This window comes from Accipiter gentilis, chromosome 15 (assembly GCF_929443795.1).
Source record: "Accipiter gentilis chromosome 15, bAccGen1.1, whole genome shotgun sequence".
Lineage (NCBI taxonomy): Eukaryota > Metazoa > Chordata > Aves > Accipitriformes > Accipitridae > Astur > Astur gentilis.
Window position 1 is genome coordinate 27,113,466 of NC_064894.1, and position 22,228 is coordinate 27,135,693.

General features: G+C 37.7%; 1 protein-coding gene across 1 annotated transcript in view; it reads right to left on the reverse strand.

Annotated features, from left to right (window-relative positions):
- Positions 1–22,228, reverse strand: part of MAN1A1 (mannosidase alpha class 1A member 1) — a 149,811-nt gene that overhangs the window by 90,634 nt on the left and 36,949 nt on the right. The window contains exons 2-3 of the mRNA XM_049817809.1: positions 20,323–20,419; positions 10,066–10,181 (exon numbers count right to left, since the gene is read on the reverse strand). Coding sequence (XP_049673766.1) covers positions 10,066–10,181; positions 20,323–20,419 — 213 coding nt within the window. The remainder of the gene's footprint in view (positions 1–10,065; positions 10,182–20,322; positions 20,420–22,228) is intronic.

Here is a 22,228-nt window from a genome sequence, read left to right on the forward strand (position 1 = left end):
CTTCCAAAGGGCTTGCAGGCTTTTCTTATTCAGCTATTTCTTGTACTTTTCCAGTTTAAACGTTCAGATATCAGTTTATGTAAGGAGGGAAGAAGTTGCTCCCTGTTTTCTATGGATTTTATTTTCTAGTAAACTGCCTTTGCAGAAGAAAGCAGCACATGGTTACTTATTAGAAATATTACTTCATGCTTTTCAGTTTGCAAGGCACTCTGATGAAGGAAGGGTATCTAGACACATTGCAGCGAGCTGTTCAGTGTTTCATCGGCTGTGAAGGTACAGACTTCAAAAAACACTCACAGACTTGCTACAATGCTTGTCCACTTACCCTCAAGCATTTAACTTTTCTCCTCTACAATCTATTCTGCACCTCCCCCTCTAAAAATTGAGGATATTATTTCATTCACAGAATTGTTCTGATTAATAAAGAATTCATATAGTATGTGTGTGCCTGTGTAGTTTTTTTATACACACAGGCACAATTCAAAGGGGCAGACAAAGTAAAGCCATCACACACACCTGCCTATTGAAAACTCACACCTGGCATCACACATTAAGACTGCAAACCAAAAAAGTTATCTTGCACTGTTCAGAAAAGAACATTTTTCCAAGTTTATTTTAAGTGTACTAAAACTCTGCAGTTTCTCCTCACCCACTGCTTTCCCAACACTGGTCTACTCTTATTCTTTCTGAAAGAAACTACTGGGGGGGAAGGCTTAATTTCTGTTTCCACAATTAATCTGATATTCCTGCTTTAAAGCGTTCAGTCATTGCGTCATTGAATCCAGCAAAAAGGAGAATGAATTAACTGGAAACAGGTATTCAATTTAACTAGTGCCATTTCTATGCGTTTCTTTTTTATACCATGCTATATGGTAAGCCTGGGGAAATGGATATAAAAATATTTAAATTCTCTAGAAATCTGAACTAACTAGACAATACAGCTGTTCACCTGCTAAGCAGGCTACGTATGTAAGAACTCTACATTAAATAAAGAAGTCTGCCTTAACTAAATCCAATGCATAAAGCAGCTTGTAGAGAACTGATCTGACTTAAGAAAAGCTGATCTGATCTGACTGAAGAAAGGATGATTAAAGCAGTGATAGGGGCAGCTTCTCTTCCCTGGAGCTTGAGCTAGCTGAAACTCCTATATAAATAGTATTGTACTTGAGAACCTTCCTCAGAAGTTCAGATTCTTTCCATTTCAATCCTGAGGATCGGCACACGCCAAGAACTTTTCTTTGATGTGGGAAGGTTGAAGCTGTAAGAGGTAGGTATTAGACAAGGAAATGAGTTAATCAGATATCCCAGAGACTTATGTTTCCTGTAAGGACTGAATTAAATTACTTTTTGATTTTGAATTGCTCAAAGTAAATAAACTGAGTGATATGTAAGCTCAATATTTTGTCTCCAGAACCTTACATTTTGCCTTTCTGGATTTAATACAGCCACTTAACTCCCAAACCATTGCTATCTTTCAAGGAATGCAAAGGCCCTTTAAGAAAAGCTCAGTACGGATGCACTGACACGCTTCTGGAAATCAGTTATAGACAAAAAGAAGACTTTGAAGTAATGTGAATAAAGATTTTACTGTCGAACCACGAAGATTAATTGCACTGTAATCCTGAACATTTGCCAAAGTGGTGATCTTTCAGGATGTTTCTTGAAGCCAACCATTCTTTTAATGTTATCAGATTTCTAGTACTTCACTTGCACACATCTCTGAACCCGTTGCCTCTTACTAAAATCTTTATACAAGCCACTGAAGCAGATGCAATTAATGAAATGGACAGACATTTCATTAATGGCAGATTGAAAGCTGTATGCTTAATACATAGTTATTATTAAACTCATTATGCCATGCTAGTAGTATTCTCAGAAAGCACAGGAATTATAGTAATTTGCAAAACAGCTAAAGAAGTTCTATAATTTCATGTCAAAGAAACATTCATCTCTACATGGAAAGTTCCTGTGAAGGAATCTGTTAAGAAAAGTAAACTTGCCCTAAAAGTAGCAGATTTCTGCTATCCTTCCTTCTGGTTTGATTTTTTTAAAATTTTTTCTATTACACATTTAAGATGGCACACCCTGATCATTACCCTCTTTTCATACTTTAATCATCATCCACATACCATTTGCACAAATAAGTCTGTATATTTCTACTCAGCAGTCAAATCCTAAGAAATGTTATTTTTTACTTTGCTCGCAGATCCAGTTGTACACAAATACCTTATGATCCATTTAACAGTGTCAAAACATACAGGAAAAACCTTCATCTGCAGTTCCCAAAGTTTCTACTTTACCAGCTGAAGAGACCAGAAATATTTTAATTTTTATTTCAAGTTCAACCTTCTCTTTCAAACCATCATTGTATCATTACATAGTAGATCTGAGAAATGGTTGGATTAATTCTGTCGTATCTAATGGAACTTCCATAAGCAGCGACTGGATGTGCTTATTTTAAAATTACTATGATGTTCCTTTTGTAAGATCCCAAGTATATATGACAGCTCTGACCAACTGGATAGATATAATTTCTAATTTTACAGTCTTTTCATTAGTACCCCAATTAGGCTGGATGGCCATGTGCTGTGGATGACAACATATGAAACACCTTTGTTAGTACCTGTCTGTGCTAAGCCCTTAGTGTTCCTATGCAATACCATCTTGCTCTGGCTGCTTATTTTGGAGGCTTCCCTTTTTATAAAAGATTCTGAAAGTATGTAGATGCTTGGGAAAAAGATATATATATTGGGAACAACATATTTTTGTTTTACTTCCAGGGCTTTTATGTTAATTGAAGTATGTGAGTAATTTGGTCTTTCATCTTACATTTGATCAATAATTTATCATTCACTATTTGATCTTCTGATAAGTGAATCATAAATGGGAAAGTCCAAGTACTATATAAAACCCAGAGAAATTGTGACTGCTGCTCACTGCACTTAGAGAAATAGAAAACCAAAAGCAATATATGTATCCATTACATGGTGCAAGAGAAAAACTGTGACAACTTTATGGAATTTCATCTAGTTTCCTCCTTTAGCTTCTAAAGACAAAATTATTTTGATGAAGAGATGTAACATCTTTTACAATGCTGGCAAGACACGTAACACCAAAGTGAACCTATTTACATAGGGTGGAGACTGCTCTTTCTCAAACTCAGGCTACGCAAATACGCAAGTCTCTACAATCAAAGGACAAAACAGCTGAGTGTTACCCCATTTTGTCTTGACAAGAAGAAATGTTAAAATAAGGGGTTTTTTTAAGCAAGAGAAGAACCATAGCTCAGAAACACTCAAGAAGCTGCAGAACATGACAGGTTTAACTAGTAAACCTATTAAACTACCCCCTTTTACAGAAAGGGAGGTTGACTATCCCTTAGGAAGCCCCATCTTCAAAAAGCAACAAATATTACCAAACAGGGGGGAAAAAAACCTGAAGTGCCAAGAGTTACATTAGCTACTTCATCTTACTTTGCATTTGTATTTTATTTGCAAACCTATGACAGGGCCAACCTGATCTCAGCCGCACCTCACCAACTTCCCTTCCATCACCCTTCTGTAAACCGGTAGGTAAGTCTACAACTGGTAAACTACTTACTGGAGCTTCAACCAGCTGTGGTTGCATTTAATGTTGAAAGCACTGTTCAGATAACAAAACTACTGTCAGCTGGGCTCTCCTGAAGCCCTTCTCCTATAGGACTCCTCCAGCTTCCCCAAAATCAGTATTCACATGCTTCTGGATCATTTCCTTAACTCATCTCATTCCCGAAAGTCTTTCTCTCCACAAATTCGTAGACCAAGGCCAAAACAATTTCCATCTACGTTTTCTCATGGGGAGTCACCCTCACTTATAAACACATTTGAAACGCAACCCGATTTTATTTATCTAGTATCAGCTTCCACCTGGCACTCATCAGCACTGGTACTTGCTCTGCCATTCATAATTGAATTGGAGAAAATACTGTGTGCTCTTTATGTGGATGAATATATTCACAATAATCAAGTCACCTTAATCTATATTTGATAAAGATCTTACTCTCTTCATTTTTATAAAGATCCAAATAAGGCCACAAATCCTATCAAATAATTTGTTTCAGCCATCTTTATTGCACAGATTCTTTCCAAAACCTTCCTTCCTTCAGTTCTCCTGTTCTTGTCTCATCAAGAGTGTAATAAAATTTCAGTCACCTCATCTGCATTTCCATCTATTGCTCCTACGTACGAGGAATATAGTAACTCCCCCCATGCCCACATACCATACCATACCATCGCAAACAGCCCGTATCCTGCAGGTTAACAAGCCGTGCAAAAGAACGCCAGGGACCCTACACTGAACAATGCTGAATAACGTATATAATTCTAGACTAAAAAATGGTCACAAAGGGCCCACATTTCAAGTGAAATGAGAGGAACGTGTAATTATTATTAAATTATAATATCCCCCTGTTGAAGCACGGAAGTTGGGAACAACAACAAGTCTTACCAATTTCAAGCAGTCCAGGAAGTATGACAGAGACACAGAGTACTACCATAGCTCACTTTAAGCTACCGTAATTAAACAAGATTTTAATTAATTGCAATTGTGGGGAAAAAGTTTCATTCATATTTCACAAATGAAATTTAGTGGCAGCTTGCAAAAAAAACTCAGTTGCTATAGGCAAGGGAAACAATTGTAAGCAACCTTTTTATTGCAAGTGTCAAAGCCTGGTTATTGCATAACATGCTATTAACCTCACTGAAGTCCTCACGTGGCAAACTGCAAGATCTTAAACAGGAACAAAAATAAAGTGTTACTTGAAGGCATTAATGAACTCTCACAGCAAAAGAACTGCATTCAATAACAAATTTGCAGGATCTCCTTTTAGCCCATCAAAATGATTTCTTATTCATAATCAAAACAAAATCAAGTCACTTTGAAGTCTGACATTTAGAGTGCACTAACAAGTTATGTGGCAAACTAGTAAACAAATAGTCCCACAAACTAAAGAACCATTTTCAACTGCTGTCTTTCTTAAGCTTCCTCATAGACCCATTATACATTTACTTGAAGTCCATTTACTGACACCTCCCACATGCCTTTTTTTTTTTCTAAATAGGAAAGCTATTCTGTTGCAAATTGTTATATTAGGAAACTTTCTGATTTTCTCACTTAAAGAGAAAAAACACCAAGAATAGAGCACCAAAAAACCATCTGCCTCCAAGCCAAAACATTAGGTTATAGACTGTTAATTATAACTATAAGTCAATTGTAATACCTACAGTTTGAGAGTAGTAGGATCTAAATTTGTAAATGTTCTTATGTAAATGAAACTTTAAAAAGTTCAAAATAAACAATCTGGATTCTAAAAGTCTGTCTTGTTACTGACTGCCACACCACAGAGATTTGAGCTAAAAGATAAATTCTGGAAGCATTATTAATTAGATTCAAATAATATTTGCTATTCTGGACGGGGTATGTTAATCTATACACAGCAGTAGAGATAAACATCATTTCAAGTTTCTATACTTTTTTCCACTCTTTTCTAGTTCCCCAAATAGTAGACACACTACACGCAAAACTTCTACATTTAAAGAAGCTTTGTGTGCAGCTTCGTGCAAAGATACTCAAATTTGCAAAGCTAAGTAAAAAGACAGAAGTCAGAACTGTAAGCCTTCAAGCTTCAGGGTGGCTTATAGAATCAGGTACAGTGACTGACCTCTGTAAACAGCTTTTCTTACGAGTGCTAGCAGGACGCAAGACTGAACGTATCCTTGCCATCTTACTCATTCCCTTCTCTTCATGCAGTTCCTCAACTCATTTAGTACCCATCTTCAAGAGCAAATAATGAGACAGCAACTCTTTCCGAGGTTGACCCATCCTGTGCAGTTAACAAGGGAAGGTATCTGCGATGAGACAGGTAACGCGTGATGAGCCAGTGCTCGCACAAAATCTCAACTGAAGTCAACTAAATTAACATCCACGTAGATAGAGCTATTGCATGGACTGCTGCCACATTCACCTCACCGAGCAATCATAACCTCCTGCCATCCTTCATTTTGACCAAAAATAGAGAGAGATGAGGCAAACAAAGCAAAATCCACTCGTAACCAACAGGAACGTTATTTTAGCTCAAATCCAAATTCACCTTTGAGTCATCTTCTGGTAGAAGAAACCATTTTCCTCTTCTCCCAACAAGCACTTTGCTTCCTGTTCTGCACCTTCTTCCCATTCTGGTCCTGCCTGACTACACCCACACCAGACGGCTGACCGGTGGGTCAGGGCATGAATTCAAGTACCATCCCACATACCATTTAATTGTTAGCACCTTCTGGTCTGGTTTGGGCCCCTGTTGTTCCAGCCACAGAATGGCCAGCCACGCTTTAGGACATGACGTAGGCCAAGGGCTGTTCCCAGTATTCAGCATGGGCAAGACCATCCTTTTGTGGCAATGGAGTTGAGCAGGGCTGAAGAAGAGGGGACAGGTCAGTCAGTCTCTCACCCTAAAGAATTTGGGGTGTGCCTGGGTGTAGAAGCGAAGCACCATCAATTCCAGTACTTAACAGCTCCCAACCCTTCGCTGCCGCGCCACGTGGCTCAGCTCCTGCGCCGCTCCTGCCCAACTCCTGACTAAGATCCCTCTTCCAACTCCTGACCCTTTCATCCACCTCATTAAAATCCCCCTTCCAACCTCTCTTCCCAAGGACGGATCCACTGAGGTTCACCCCTCGCACAGCAGAGACCGATAGCTTTTGCCTCCCCAGCGTAAAGCAGAAGTGGGGTGGCGGTACAGAAACTCTTTCAGGAAGCTACGAATGCTCTGTCTGTCTGCAGGTTCTAAAGCAAATGACGAAAAAAATAAAACCAGAGAAGCATGTAGCTGTAGCTAGGGAAGAGCCAATCTCCCCAGTGATCCCATGAGAGACTGGCTCCTTTTTCCTCTGTGGCAACATGTTGTTACAGAACCCGGCCCAGCGCAGCCTTGGGCAGGGCCATGCGCGACCACCACGAAAAGGGTGCGCGGGCCGCAGCCTGTGTGGGGACGTCACGCCAAATCCTCAGCTATATTTACAGAAGAGCAAAGATACACTCCCACGGAGGTGAAGGATTGAATGGAAACCAGAGCACATGTCCATGACGCAAAGACCATGGATTTAGCCACGGCAAACGTCGACTCTTTCCAAAGGTACAAGTATGACTAAATCTCTTAAAATATTGACACAATCAGAAAATGCAACTTAATTCCTGAAAGACCACTCAGTTTGGCTGAAACTTCAGCAAGGGATCAAATAGGAGGTATTTCAGCAGTTGTGAGAGGAAAAAAAACATTGCAGCGTGGATATCTCAGTTCTAAAATCACAGGGCTATCAGCTCCAGCTATAATAAAAATAGCCTAAGCATGTTACACTCCAAAAGGGGAAGCTTCCAAACTTGTCTACTCACAAGCTTACCAAAATTCACAAGTTTGCTGAGAAAAGTGGCATTTACTTACCTAGAAATTTCCTTCAGAATCAAAACAGTTTGCTTTCTTCAGAAGGTAAACAAGAGTAACCCTGACAGCTAATTCATTGACTTGAGGGACTGAAATCTAACACGTGAAGAGATGATGCCATTTGCCATTGAGTCATCTTTATTCCATAAATCCTTTTATGTGGATAAACCAGTGCCTACTTTACAAAGTGACATTTGGAAACTTTTATGATCAGGTGATGAGAATGATCAAGTGCTGGCCAAATAGTTCAACATGTACAATGAGTATCTGACTGACACATTACAAACTTCTAGAGAGGGAAACTTGCTTTATCCAGCTGCATTGATGTAAAACATAAGGAAAAAAGATTCTGCTGTGGAATACATTCACAGCTATTTTTGTAAAGAACAAATTAAAGAAAACTGAAGACTTAAAAAGCATAGTTCTAAGATTAAATGGAGAGAAAAACTAATCCTTTTTATACAAATAAAGGCCAAACATGCTTCCTCAAAAGCTGATTAAGCAATCGCTGCCCAAGAAATGACCAGAAACATCAAACAGAAACACATTTTATACTACTCAAAAGAATAATACTTAAGGATATGTCAGTGTGTCAGTTGTTAAAAACTAAATCACTTTCATGGGAGAAAGGTTTCTAAAACAGGAGCAAGTAAGAGCGTGCAAAATGTTAATGCAGAAAATATCGAGTAATGCCTGATACATGATAAATGCTTAAACACAAAAAAGAGGGCCCTGCTGTTCTTTTTGTTAAGTAATCTCCACCTTTAAACTGTAAGATACAAATACAAAACAGCATTTGAAACTAGAACTTACATTTAAAGTGGAAAACTACACAAGTACAAGCTGGGTAGCTTCAAGCAATTCAGCCATTAAAGAACCTGACATCAGTTATTAAAGTTGGTGTTGCAGTTTTTTATTTTCATTTCCTTGTTCCACTTTGGGAAAATTCATCTACTCATTACTGATGCCAATGTAAAATTCAATTCTATATGATTATGAAGTACTATGAAAATAATTTTGTAAGGTGTCGAACTGAAGGCAGCTATTTACAGGAATATCAGGAACAAGGTATTGTTCCTGATGCGTATTATCTGTAAAGGAGTTTTGGTAAACCTGCTGGATTGTTGCATTGACCAACTAATGCAATACAAAAATTCAGACATTATGAAAGACTTCATAGCTTTTAAGCATTACTGAGAAAAAAATAAGTGCCACATAATTTTTAAAAGTACATAAATTAACAAGAGGAGCTGAAATTGTAGGCAATACTGTCTAGAAGTTTCCAGTACAAAGTATAACAAGATTTATGTAAAACCAAAGACTTTAGTGTTATTAATCTAAATCACTCTACAGAGTTTCATGATGTTCCTCCAAGTGGAGCTCACCTCTTCCTTTAAAGTGGAGTTTGCTATTTTCTATGATGCTTTGTTCTTACACTTTAAAACATCTTAAGAATGCTAAGCTAATAAGACAGGAATTTAGTATTACAAAAATTCCTTCAGAAAAAAAAAATCTTATGCACAAGATAAAGTTAGCATGTCATTCAGACATCTGACACTACTCAGAAGCACAGTTTAATATCCTGTATTTACATTATTAATGTAAACATAAATGCACACTAAATTGCTGCTTATATAAACTATATAATATCCACTTATAACTCCTCCTTCTTAAAATAATTAATTCTCAAGCATGTAAGAGAAGCTAATTAATCATGAATTTTGCATAATATATTAGAAAGAGTACTTTGTTTTCAGAAAGTATATCTACCATTACACATGTCAACTACAAGAGCTTTTTAAGTGCTCAGTGTACCGTGCCTACAATGCTTTCCTACTTTACTACACCGATCAGCAGAGGTACTCCATTAGCTCTCTGTACCCAGCAATTACAATAAATAGTCTAGTCCACAAAAAAAAAAAAAAAAAACAAACCCAAAACCAGGACTACTCAGTTTAACTGAAGTTTTACAGAGGTTCTTGCCTGTTCAGGGCCTTTCTAAAATAAAAACTTTAATAATGAACTTTCCTTTCAGCTGCATACTTACTAGTTAATAGGATGATCTGTATATGCAGCTGTGATGACCTGGTGCCTCACAAAACTAAAGCAGCATAGTTTGTGCCAACAGTTCAGCCTAACTCACGGGATTCAGCTTTACTAGAATACACAAATGAACTTAAACAGTAGGTATGGCACGTAGCTTTCCAAAAACACAAGTCTAATTTGTGGAAGATTTCACAAAGCGAAAATGTAAAGTGTTTACATAAGTAAAACATTAGTGCTTGAAATGTCCCAATTCTTCTATCCAAAAGAGCTAAAAAGTTTGTTGTTGATTTTACAATGGTAAATACGCTATTCCTTTTTCCCTCCTTCAGTCTAGCTTGTTACCTCCTATCTACCTAAATCTCTCAGATTGAAAAACCGCATATAAGCAGAGCAGTAAGTTTATTATGTTTCTGCTTCCTGTCTTGTTTTATCTACCAGTGATCTAAATTCTGTAGCTTTGTATCATGCTAGCAATATCAGAACCCAGTCCTCAATTGGCTCCTGGAGACTAAACAGAACATTAAATATTAATCAGCAATTCTACTTACCACATTGAAATCTAAGTTTTTCTCAACCCACTCCTTGGCTTCCTTGAATTCCTCCTTCATTTCCATGATGTATAGTGTATCAAGGGCATCCACTATTGTTGCTCCTTGAATGTTACCTGCAATACATGAAGAACCAGTGATTTACTTTCCAACAGATGGCTTTTCAGTTAGAACTAATTAAAATTAATTCTAATTTCAAAATTCAATTTCAACGAATCAAATTAAAAATTGGGTGTATAAGCATTCAAGTGGGCAACTAGTAATTCACAACCTTAACTTTGATTCCCATGCCACAACATAACGTTGTAATATTTAAGTTTTTCTTCCACTAACAAAGTTTTAAAGAACAGTTCTGACACTGCATTTTCAGCCATGATTTTGCATTTTTAAACACCAATGGAACAGTTCACTGTAAAATGTAATTTGTGAAAGACAATAAATCTCAATAAATTGAGAAATTACTGTTTCTTCCAGTTTGGAGTGAAAAAAAATCAGTTGCTTTTTTGTTTTTATACTCAATAATGTGCATAAAGCTTTAAGAAGCTGATAAGTACCGATCACATTTCAGTAAGGAAAGCCGTTTAAGAAGTACCCTCTCTGAAAGACAATTTTTCCGATACTGTGCATCACCATGTAACTTGCACAAGAGAGCATTGGGGGAGCAAAGGCAAACTTGCACACATGTGAATTTCTCAGCTCAGGAGAGACTGTCGGACACCATTTTTCAGTGCAAGTTCTGGTTGTTTGCAAAAGTGATATCCTTCTACCTCTGTTATAGAGACAGATAAGAGTTAGCCTTCACCTAACGCTGCAAGATGAAGTATCATCAGCATGTTCACTTTGGCACGGATTAAATGTTCGTGAGCCTGTACAGAAAGGTTAATATGGAAGGGGAGGGAGGGAGGAAAAGCCACTCAGACAACTTTCCTATGCTCCCTTTGAATTTACAATGACCTTTTCAAAACATCATTTTTTGTCTAGGAAGAATTTTAATTCCTATTTACTGAACAGTGTCAATTTTATATTTATGAACTCGGCTCCAATGATCTTCATTATGAACAGAAGCTACTGTTAAGATATACTTTAGAGAAGACCCTAGATACAAAAGTAAACACTTAAAATTGCAAAATAAATTAGGCTGCAAGGAACAGAGGAAGTCATTAGATCCAATCCCTCTCCCCCAGCAGGGCTAATGACTCAGGCGGATAGTTGACTACTTATTCAGCAATTGATTGCACTGGGCAAATAACAAGACAGTAGCTACAACTAACTTTATTTGAGAACTCGATTATCATCTTGCCTCTGAAATACCTGATGAAAAAGTAAGCTTAGTTTTGTAGACTTATTAAGTATCAGAATGGGATTACATATTTAAGTAGGAAATCCACTATTTCAGTCAACTCTTGTGTTTACTACCATCAAGGTTTTCTGCTTTCTCATGAAATGGAGAAGTGATTGGAGACCTCCATGAAGCAGGATTGACATCACTTTCTTATCTTAAACTTCCAGGCAGAAAATAATTTGTATCAACTTACACAAAGTAATGCTTGAGATTATTGTAAAAGTTACTTGGTACATTTAACAGAACCAGATGCTCTCTCCGTTTTAGCAGCTGCTAATTGCTTATACTATCCTTTTTGGAACGTTCCTTTCCTACTCTGAAGGAAGTAATCTATATATTTTACCCTAAATACCCCACTAATAAAACTGCAGCCTACTTTGGTAAGAAGGACATCCTCTCTTCCCAGAGTTTATTTGGAGCTTGGCCACTCTTCTCTCATATTAAAAGAAAAGCATTCCTTTAAACTTGGTTAGTAACTTGTAGCTCATGAGAAAGTGAGAGTGATTGTGGAAAACTGCTGGAGGACACGTGCTCAAGAACACTACTCCAAAGGCCCTGGAGATGTTTAGTAACTCTGTACAACAAAAGCAGCTCCTGGTGAACTTTTACAACTGAGCTCTACTTACGGAAAAATCATCTATAACCTGATTTGCCTGAGTAGACTGCGATAGGCTCACCGTGCAATGACACTCCTTGTGATAACCTTCTCGTAATACAGCTAACACCACCTCTGAACGGTTGAGCTTTCAATTGTAAGGATTAGTACTTGAGCTGCAACTCACTACTGAGTCAGAAGAAAAAGAGGAGAATCCAACCTTACTGAGGAATTGGTGGAGTCACCCACTTCCTATGATTTCCCCCCCCCCAAATCTGGCCAATATGACCTGCTTAGAGCATAGACCTCTCCCTGCAGGCAGACAGGAGAAAATGGGATAATCTCAGGTAAGTCTTACTTTGTTTGAAACCACTGTTGCTATTATTCTGAAGGCTTCAGAAAAAAGAATAAAGCAATTAATGTGACAATTAAATAGTCAAGTTTGTCTTGAAGAGTTATACTTCAAAATTCTTGATAAAAGAACACAGAATGCATTTTTAAAGTGTCAGTTTAGAGGCCAGAGGTATGACTTGTGAACAACTGCATTTTACAGTAAATTAGCCAACAGGATAATCCAAACTTAAGTGTTAAGGAAATGGTGTAGCTGAGCAACTCATTTATAATCAGTCAGCCAAACAAGGGATGGGGGGCGGGGACGAAGCAAAAGGAATGCAAAGAAGTTAAATGAACACTTCTTATTACGGAATAAGACCAAATATTTCACAAGCCTATATATTCTATGCTTCTCAAAGCACATCACATAAATTATTAAATACAGTTATCATTCATGTTAGTTCATACAAAACTTTCCCAAGGAATTACACAGCAGTCATGGTCTACAAGAGGCAAAGATTATTGCTAGGTAATTACAACACACACTCATATACTCAGAATATTTGGACAGGAAGACTGTTTTGTTATACACCTAAGGTAACGCTATATGTTTGATTAACAGTGAGCAGTGGGTTACAAAAAGTGCCAGCAAAGTTGCAGTCACCATGATAGAGTTTCACAGTTGCCCTAGGCAGAGGGAAGGTATCACAAGCAATACTTGGAGCAAATCCATACACCTCAGGTAATTACAAATTTTGCAGACAATACAAAAATAGTATACAGTATACTCAAGGTAGAGAAAATGGACTTGAAATTCATAAAACATAAGCTTGAAGTGAGTAATTTTGATGATAAAAGAGATAATCAGATGTACAAGCCTACCAAAGTGAAACTTTATTAGTTTCTCCCGAAAACCTCCAGACCAAGTACTCATATATGCTCCATTTTACTTCCTCTGTTGAATCTGCTTCTGTTTTTCCCTCTCCTCTTTACTAACACTATCATTTATTCCAATGTAAGTGATTAATAGAGAACAGGTAAAATAGCCTACAACCTATTGTAACTAAAGAGAAAGCAAAAGAAATCAGTCAACGTGAAACCTGGACTACGTGGCAGCATCTACAGAGCATCCTTTCCAGTTAAACACTTGAAATCTTTATGTGATTTGGAAGAAAATAAGAAGAACCGCCTGCTAACAAGATTTGTGGATGATTAACTAAGATGACTGATTACCCAGCATTTCAGAATAGCATGATATAAAGCATAGAGCAGTCTAGATCGCCACAGCGGGTCTGTTTAAACAGCATGTTTTTTAATATCTAACAACGCAAAGGTATGTGCACACAAACTGGAGATTGCATTAGAGAACACAGTAGTGCCTCAGGGGTGGGCAGGAAAAGCAGAATAACAAAAGCGATCAGAGGATGAATAACTTTGTATGAGTTTCCAGGGTGTGACTGTAGGGAGAACTGCTATAGATGAGAAACATTAGCACAGCTCTGTGATGGAGCTTATGTGGCCATATGGTTTAAGAACCACAACTGGCTGATGGCCAGACTGTTTGGAGGGTGGGCCAAGAGAAGCTTTCACTTGTCTATAGTGCAGGCTTTTAGATATGGCTTATATTTTGGTCAGAAGACTCTGAAATAGAATACAGCCAGGATGCCAGAATCAATGCATGTTGGTGCACTTCAATAGTTTGTTTACAATCTTCCTCCCATCCCTTGTATACCAAGTGTGGAGTTTCGTTCTCCAGAACATCCACATTCCTCGCCATCAAATATATTTGGAGATAGATATTTACACACACACACACACACACACGTATATATGCCTACGTATATGTGAAACAGATGAAGATTTGTGATCTGGAAGCACATCATACAGAACATTACATGGAGGAAAGTTTCAGACATGTGTCCTAGTGCACTGCCTGTAACAGGATGGAAGCCAGACTCCCTACTCTTCTCGAATTCAACTGCTTTGCTTTTTCTGACTCCGTGTCATATTCTGAACTGAAGGAAACTGGCAAAGCATGTGACAAAAATGAAAGATAAGGAAAGATGAAAAATGAAGCGGCCTCAGGTCATGTTATGCATCAGCTCCCTCACCTATAATAGTTCACCGTCCAACAAGCATCATAAACTAGGACTTCTTGTTCTTGCATGCCTGTGGAAGATGAGTAGAATATTGTTTTTTCTTCAAAAAAAAGTTACATTTTTGTGTTCCTGATATAAACTATGAAAATTAACATAGGACATTTATATTTGTAAATTTTTTTAATACAATGGAAATTCAGCACATAAGAATAATAATGGATGTCCCGTCAAATAAAGTGAAAAGGTTAAAAAAGTTTCCTCTATTATTGTCAGAAGAACTGCTCTTTAGGGCTACTTTGTACTACTGTGGAAAAGAAAAAGAAAAAGAAAATTTTATACATAGCTTTATTTGAATTGCACTCGGCCCCACCCTGATCTTAGACTGTTCATTGTTTCCAGCCATGAGGCAAACTTGTGTTGTCACCTTCCAGTTACTGTAAGTTGAAGAAGCTCAAGTTGAAGTCAAAGCAGATGTATTCTATGACATCTTCCTCCAGTTTGTCATTTCAGACTGAAAATTCCAGCCAAAAATGCAGAAATAAAAGCTGTCACAATTTTATCTTAATCTGGCCATTAAGAACAGCTCAGAATTTCTTAACATGGGGAGTAAGACCGGAGACTTTGTAACATTAAATATGCAAATTTGAAAACTCAATCAAGCATCCAATTTTTTCAGGTCTATATACACATACATTGTACATAAACAACTGAACTATGTTACTCTCAACATATTCAAGAATACACATAGGTTTGACAAGATTAACGTTTTGATTAGAGCTCCAAGTTTTTTAGAGCATTGTTCCAAAAGCTGACTCAGATTTTAAAACAGTGTTTTCCTCTATTTAAAGTTCACTGAAAAGGTTCCTATCCAATATCATTAGCAATTTAAAGTGTCAAGAGTGATTAATTATTAAAGTGTGCTATGCCAAAACATGAAACTCTTACTCAAGTACTGGCAACCCCCCAACACCACTAACATTTTTAATTTCAGCCACTATTACCGGCTGGTAAGAGTGGGAAAAGAAACAATACTCTCAATTTTTTTTCACGTGTAACATGAAACAATGCTGTGGTATTTCTAGAATACTCTTTTAATCTCTAGCATTTTGTACATCTGTGCGTTTTAGAGACAGCCCTGGTGCCTTTGTATTTACTAGAGCTCGATGAGTTTTTCCTCCATTGCTTCTTTCTTTGCTTTCCATGGAAGCCTTTGGTATCCACCACGCTTCTGGCACTCGTGCAGCTCAGCTATGTGCTTCATTAGGAAACACCTTCTTTTGTTTGTTTGAACATGCCATCTACTGATTTGATATTTCCAACCCTTACAAAGGGTATTGTTCCCCCACAAGGAATAATAAATCCTTGTTCACCCCATGTATGCCACTTTTTATGCATCTCCATATATCGCATTGAAAAGTTTTCAACCTTTACTACTTATTTTGAGTTCAAGTCCACCAGTTCTCTGCATGAACTTAGAATTCTATCTCCTGTGCCACTATGTGCCAGTTTAAATTTCGGTATGTTAGACCTCAGTTGCTATTTCAAAGTGCAATTATCATCTGTCAGGGAATCCTTTGTGGGTTCGTGGAACTGCCTGCAGTTTGCCATTGCTGTAACTACCTCGAGTAACCTGTTAGTGCTGCCGAACTGTCACTCTGGGCACTTGCTTTTCCAGCTCTGTGATAAGCGATTTGAGAGCATGGCCTCAGCAGGAATGGATCCTTGTGAGAGGCCAGTAATAACCCCCCAAAATGCTTTTTGGAAATCTAAAAAGACAACAAACTCGTCTACATACCGACCAACTCCTCTGAATAACAGCAGTTGGGCAGCATGACCTCCTCTCACAAATGCTATGTTGAGTCATTCATCCACATATCTGCTAATGTTGTTCTTTAGATGAGTTTCTATTAATTTGGTTGGGAAGGATGTCAGGCTTACTTCCAAAATTCAGACAACATACTGAAGTCCAGAATTCCAAGGAATCCAGCAGCAACAGTGAAGAAAAACAAGATGTGGGGGGGGGGGGCTGGGGGGGATGTTGAAGCTTTTCAATTTAAATTAACATATTGTTTATATACATGAGCAATTAATTTTCTAGAGCTGTATTAATAAACTTACAGTTTAACAATACACATCGTTGTACACTGCAAGTCAGTTTTGAACACCAATTTTGGCAGGCTTTAAAAATCTTCATACACCTCAATACTCTGTAGAAGAAACTACAAAAATCAGTTCAAAGTGGCAGGAATAGGATCTTGCTAAACTATAGTACTTTGGCTTTGCAGATTGTGAGTATTTATTAAATATCTCATTTTTCCCTTCCAGAAAATGTCCTTTTTCACTTGCAGAGACTAATTATACTATGCCCACAAGTTACAGTATTATTAACCTGGCAATACTGCACATGAAATATAGTTACAGATAATTAAAAAAGCCCTTTAGTAACACTCACTTAAGTGCAGAAAACACTTCTAGAAAGAGCTCTCTGCTAGTGCAGCAACACTCATTAGTTTTAAAATTAGTACAGAAGGCTTGGAGAGGAATAGCTCCTGGGTTGGGGGGCTGTGAAAAAAAAATGGCAAAATTGTGATTTTGCCACTTCCACATTAGGAGGGTAGATGGATAGAGCTCTATTTTAGCTAACATTGTTAACAGTGATCTGAAACTTCAAAGGTTAAAGTATTAAAAATTAACAGCACTTACTCAGGGCCTACTTTCTACCAGGTATGGGCAGAGAACGATTAGTACTCACAGCAGAAGTCACAGCAGCATAGGAGACAAGCCTTATTTTGCTGATGTGCAGGTATAGTGCAAACAGAAGTTTAGCTATTCCAATTTACTTGACAAGTCTAGAAATAGTTGTATACTTCATAGAATTAAACTAATAAGAATGCTACAGAGACAATAACTGACGACTCTTCACTTCTGCCTTTTCAAATCGTTGTTATTGTAACTGAATTCTTTGCAGTTGGAGTAGACTGTGAAAAGCCCACAATAATGTTAGTTACTTGCCAAGACAACATGGTAAAAGCTAAAGTGGCAAACTAAAAGGAAATCAAAACATTACATGGATGTGCTGAAAAGACTTTGCAATGGTCAGAGGCAAGTATGTGGCTTTGGCTTGAAACAGAAATATTTCAGTTTACACATAATTAACTTTTAGAGAAAGGCTGAAACATTTTTAGTGTGCACATGTGAGAGAAAGCAACTTCTGCACCTAACATGAATATGTCTACAGACTACCAGTCTAAAGACTCCTCAGCTTATCAAATTAGAAGCAATACCACTTGAAAACAACTCTCCACTTTTGTGTCAGGAGAGCTATACTGTCTCTAACCCGTACAACATTAAGTGAGCTACCGCATTGGAACCTGCGGTTCCCCACAGCGAGGTACTGAAGCCTCCATCCCATAACAAGACACTCCCAATATATGCAAAGTACCGTAACTGCACCAGTTAATGCATAGGAGGGAAAGGGTTCAAAATTAAAAAGCTGGCTAATGAAATATGCTATATCTTACTGCTATTAAGACAATCAGAAACTTGTATTTTTGGAAAATTGAGACCTAGAAGCAAGAAGGAAAGACAATCGCAGCAAATTGGAGATAGCCATGATGGATGACAGTGAACTGAAGGTCTTATTTGATTTCTGAAGATTGTGAGGAGATTCGTGGGACACTGGAGGTAACCTATTCTCAACTAATTGAATTAAGAATTACCTTAAAAAGTAATCAGCCATTTGCAATCCTTTTTTTAAAAAAAAAAAAAGAAGAAAAAAAAGAACGAGAAACAAAGAAGATAAAGAAACTAAGAAACTTGTTTGTCCTTTCACAAGGAAAAAAAAGGTTCAAATTTTTGACACCAAAAAAAAGAAAAAAGAAAAAACAGATCATCCTTTTATTGCTTTATGAAAAATGCAGCATTTGTTGAATTTAAACATGAAGGTACAGATCAGATCTAATGATCTGAGGACACTATTACAGAAACAAGGATTTGTTTCTTTTAAAAAAGAGAGAGAGAGATTATGGATTCAGGAAAGGGTAGCTTATGAGACAGAACTGCTTGCAGATATGCTGCTCTTTAGTATTCTGTAAAGCAATTCAGCACAAAGATACCTAATGCTTATTTTGATCTGCCACCAAGATCAATAAGAGTGAAGATGTTTCTAAGGAAATCTCCTCAACAATAAGATCTTATACTAGATGACCATGATGAGAAAGTGGTCTGCATTTAGACTGACTCTGGCTCTTTCTTACTCCTTTAACCGTAGTTTTATTTTCAAATTCAACGCTTGTCCTGTTTCACACTGAATAGTGCCTGCAGTGACTTACTCTTAAGCAACATCAACAGAACTCCTGCTTAAGAATTTCACAAGTCAATACATCTATGTCTTTTTCTGCGAATCCATGCAATATCATTAAAAACCTCAAACCTCGTAAATTTTTATACCACTTCTGATTCCAAATGAAACTACATTAAGCATTTCAATTTTCAAGACATCATGTGCCATTTTGTTGTCCTCCAAGAAAACAGAGGAAACAGGATTGCATTAGATAGTTCTACAAATATTACATTAAATTGCACAACTATCAGTCATCTTAATGAAGGTTAAAAAAATTTTACTTTTCAAGAAAATAGAAGAAAACAGAAGCCAGACTTAACCCTGAAGTTCACCCAAACTACCTTGGTTTCAAGCACCCAATTCATGTTTAAAGTTCAGTAACTAACTATGTAATAATCACCTCGTAAAATTGTTTATGTTTCTTTGGGGAGACAAGCAGTGCAGCAAGATCAACGTAGATGATGTTATTTTCAAAATTATTTTTGTAATCACAACTGCTGTCTCTTAGCAACTTCCAAATATAGTTGAGGATTTGATAAGTGCTCTATTTAGGCTGTTTTAGGAAATGTTTCCACTTCAAACTATCTTTTCCAAACATTTAACAAAATAAGTTCCTGTTAAAATCAAAATAATGTATTGATTTTGTCTCAACTATAGAAATTAGTTCATTTTTCAGCTTTCTGTTTGGAAAACAGAAGCTATTTGAATACAAAGATTGCTGTCAAACAGTTTAATCCTTCATTTTTCTGCAAAACTGAAGATGATGACAGTTCATAGGATTGCTTTTTCATGCTTCCTCAGAATGCTGCTGTTCTTCAGCTGCTATTTATCCAGCCCTATGTCCCACTTGGACATTGAAAAAGCCTTGCCTCATTACACTGGATTTGTGCTGTGTGCCTCTCCTACTAGAACTTTTCGGCCCCATAGTTGTTCTACACTCATAACAACTTGGGTGTTATTTAACCATCTCCCATGCAACATTTAGAGGTGCAAATAATGGTTATATTCATGAAAGAGAAAGCCTGATAAGGGAGCCTGACTGACATAGATTAACGTGTTTTTTTAAGCAACAGAAATAAATTCCTGAGAACTGCAGACAGCTTCAGCTACCTTCATGACTGTAGAGTATCTTTTGTTCCTTGTACGGGGTCCCGTCTCCCCCCCTAGTTTTTGTTTCCTGCTTATTGAATGTGGTGTCAATGAGTTCCAATTCATAGGAAAAGTTTAAGGCAGGGGAGTATTTAATGCAAAAAAATACATCTTTATCATGCAGCAATGATTGGAAAAGTTTAAGGCAGGGGAGTATTTAATGCAAAAAACTACATCTTTATCATGCAGCAATGACACACTTCATTTATTCTCATTCAGAAGGGAATCTACAGGAGTCATTACCTTCATTTACTGTTACTTTTTGTACATAACATAAGCAAGAAACACCACACTGCATGACAGAGGGTAGAAAGAACACGTTTATCACCTATAAGCTTTTCAGCTGATTTGCTGTTTTATACTAACGTCGCTAAGCACAAAAATACACTCTACTCACCAAATAAATTGCTTGAATGTCCTTGCTTAGATATGGGTTTCAGTTCATTTAATCCCCATGCGTAACGCTTATAATTATCCCAGGCATGTTTCATCATCTGTAGGGAAACGAAAGCAGGATTGTAATGTTGATTTAGCAAGAAGCCACAGAAAATACTGACTTGAGAATATTCTCAATATTAAACACATTTAATTCAATGCTTAATTAAATTCATGTTGTATACATTAGAACTATAAAATACTCAATGTAGAATAACAGTGGCACTGTTTTTTGGGTCACAGTAGGATGGTTACCATAAGAATTCCGTATCTGTCCCATCCACCTCTATCATTATCTGCATGCTTATGGTCAAGACACAGTCAAAAATAATTAATTGTTAGGAAGGGAATTTATTGTGTTATGTATCAGTTTAAGCAAGATTTTATTTCCCTTAAGTATACACCTCTGAAACTAAGGGAAGCAACATTTTTAAAGAAGTTTTTTCTCCTAGAGCAGGAATTTTTAAGGTCAAAATTAAGCTCACAGTAGTTTTCAGATTCCAGCAGAGACTTTCTTGCGTAAAACTAGCTGGTTCAGACTCAGTTCAGCTAATAACAGAAGGAGGAAGCTAAAGCAGGCAGGCAGAACACCTAGGAAATGCTTTGAGGTTACGATGATATAATCTTCTGTGACTATAAATGCTATGCATGCATCCATAGCTACTTTCACATACCATTTTGCACAAATAACTAAATACTTTTACAACATAGCACTACAAAAACATGTTTTGCATAAAGAGGTGCACCACAAATAAATCCTGCTTTGGGGAACCCGGCACAGCAGCTCTGCGGTAAGAGCAGAGAACATCCGTGTCAGAAGCGGGGGCATCGGGTTGACTCAAGGACACCCACTTTTACCACCACGCTCAGCCAGACCTAGCCCAAACTGTCCTTTTTGGGGGCGGTCCAGGTGCGCAGCCATTCCAGCTGGTTCAACACCTCCCTTTACCAACCACCACCTTCAACACCTGCTTAGGAAAAGTCTTCTTCAAGGGCCACCACAAGCTGCCTCAATTGAGGGAACAGAAAGAAAGATTTTTGCCTCTGCGTCGTCCCTCCTCCCCTCTTCCACAAGGCAGAGCAGCGCTGGGAGCGCCAGAGGTCATCTTCTAGACAAAAAGTGACAATTTCAGACCTTTTCAAAGGTATTGCTTCAGGCTGTCAGCTGACAACACTGCTCTGGCCCCTGCTTTCAGACCTTTTCTTGAGGCCATGTGTGTCAAGGATAATTCTGTTAAATAACAGTTATAATCCTAAATTTAAAAGCAACGGCCTTGGGACACACAGATACTAGTAATCCCACACCTCCTTCCTTCCCCTTTCCTTTGCTCAAATCACATAGAGAAATTAAGTCAATTAAAAATCTGCATTAAGCCAGACTACAACAGATTTTCAAAAGTATGGCTGCACTTGTGAGAATAAACGTTTCTTTGCTATTTATGGAAGCATAAATGCGCATCTATCCTGCAGGAAAATTCAGGAATGTTAATTTACTCTAGAGCACTTTCAGGCCCAGCTTTACAAATGCAAAAATTGGCATCTGCATTTAATATGTGAGCATTTTCAACCAGAAGGTTAGCCTGGTGTCAGATCCCAGCTGAAATGCAGTGACTAAAAAGATCTGTGGAAATGGTCTCAAGCCATGGATGGCACCGATGTGCCAGATGGCAGGAGCGGTGTCCCTTGCTTGACTTCGCTGCAAAATGGTTTAGGAGCTCTCCAAGGACAGGGCATTTTGTCCCAACGCAGAACTGGTAATAGGCAGCCAAGTGGTAGACTTGATGTCTACAGGGCTTTTCCAATCCCTGGCTAGAGGGATCAAGACCATATGAAACCAATCACTTGGCCACAGCATATTTTCCAATTTA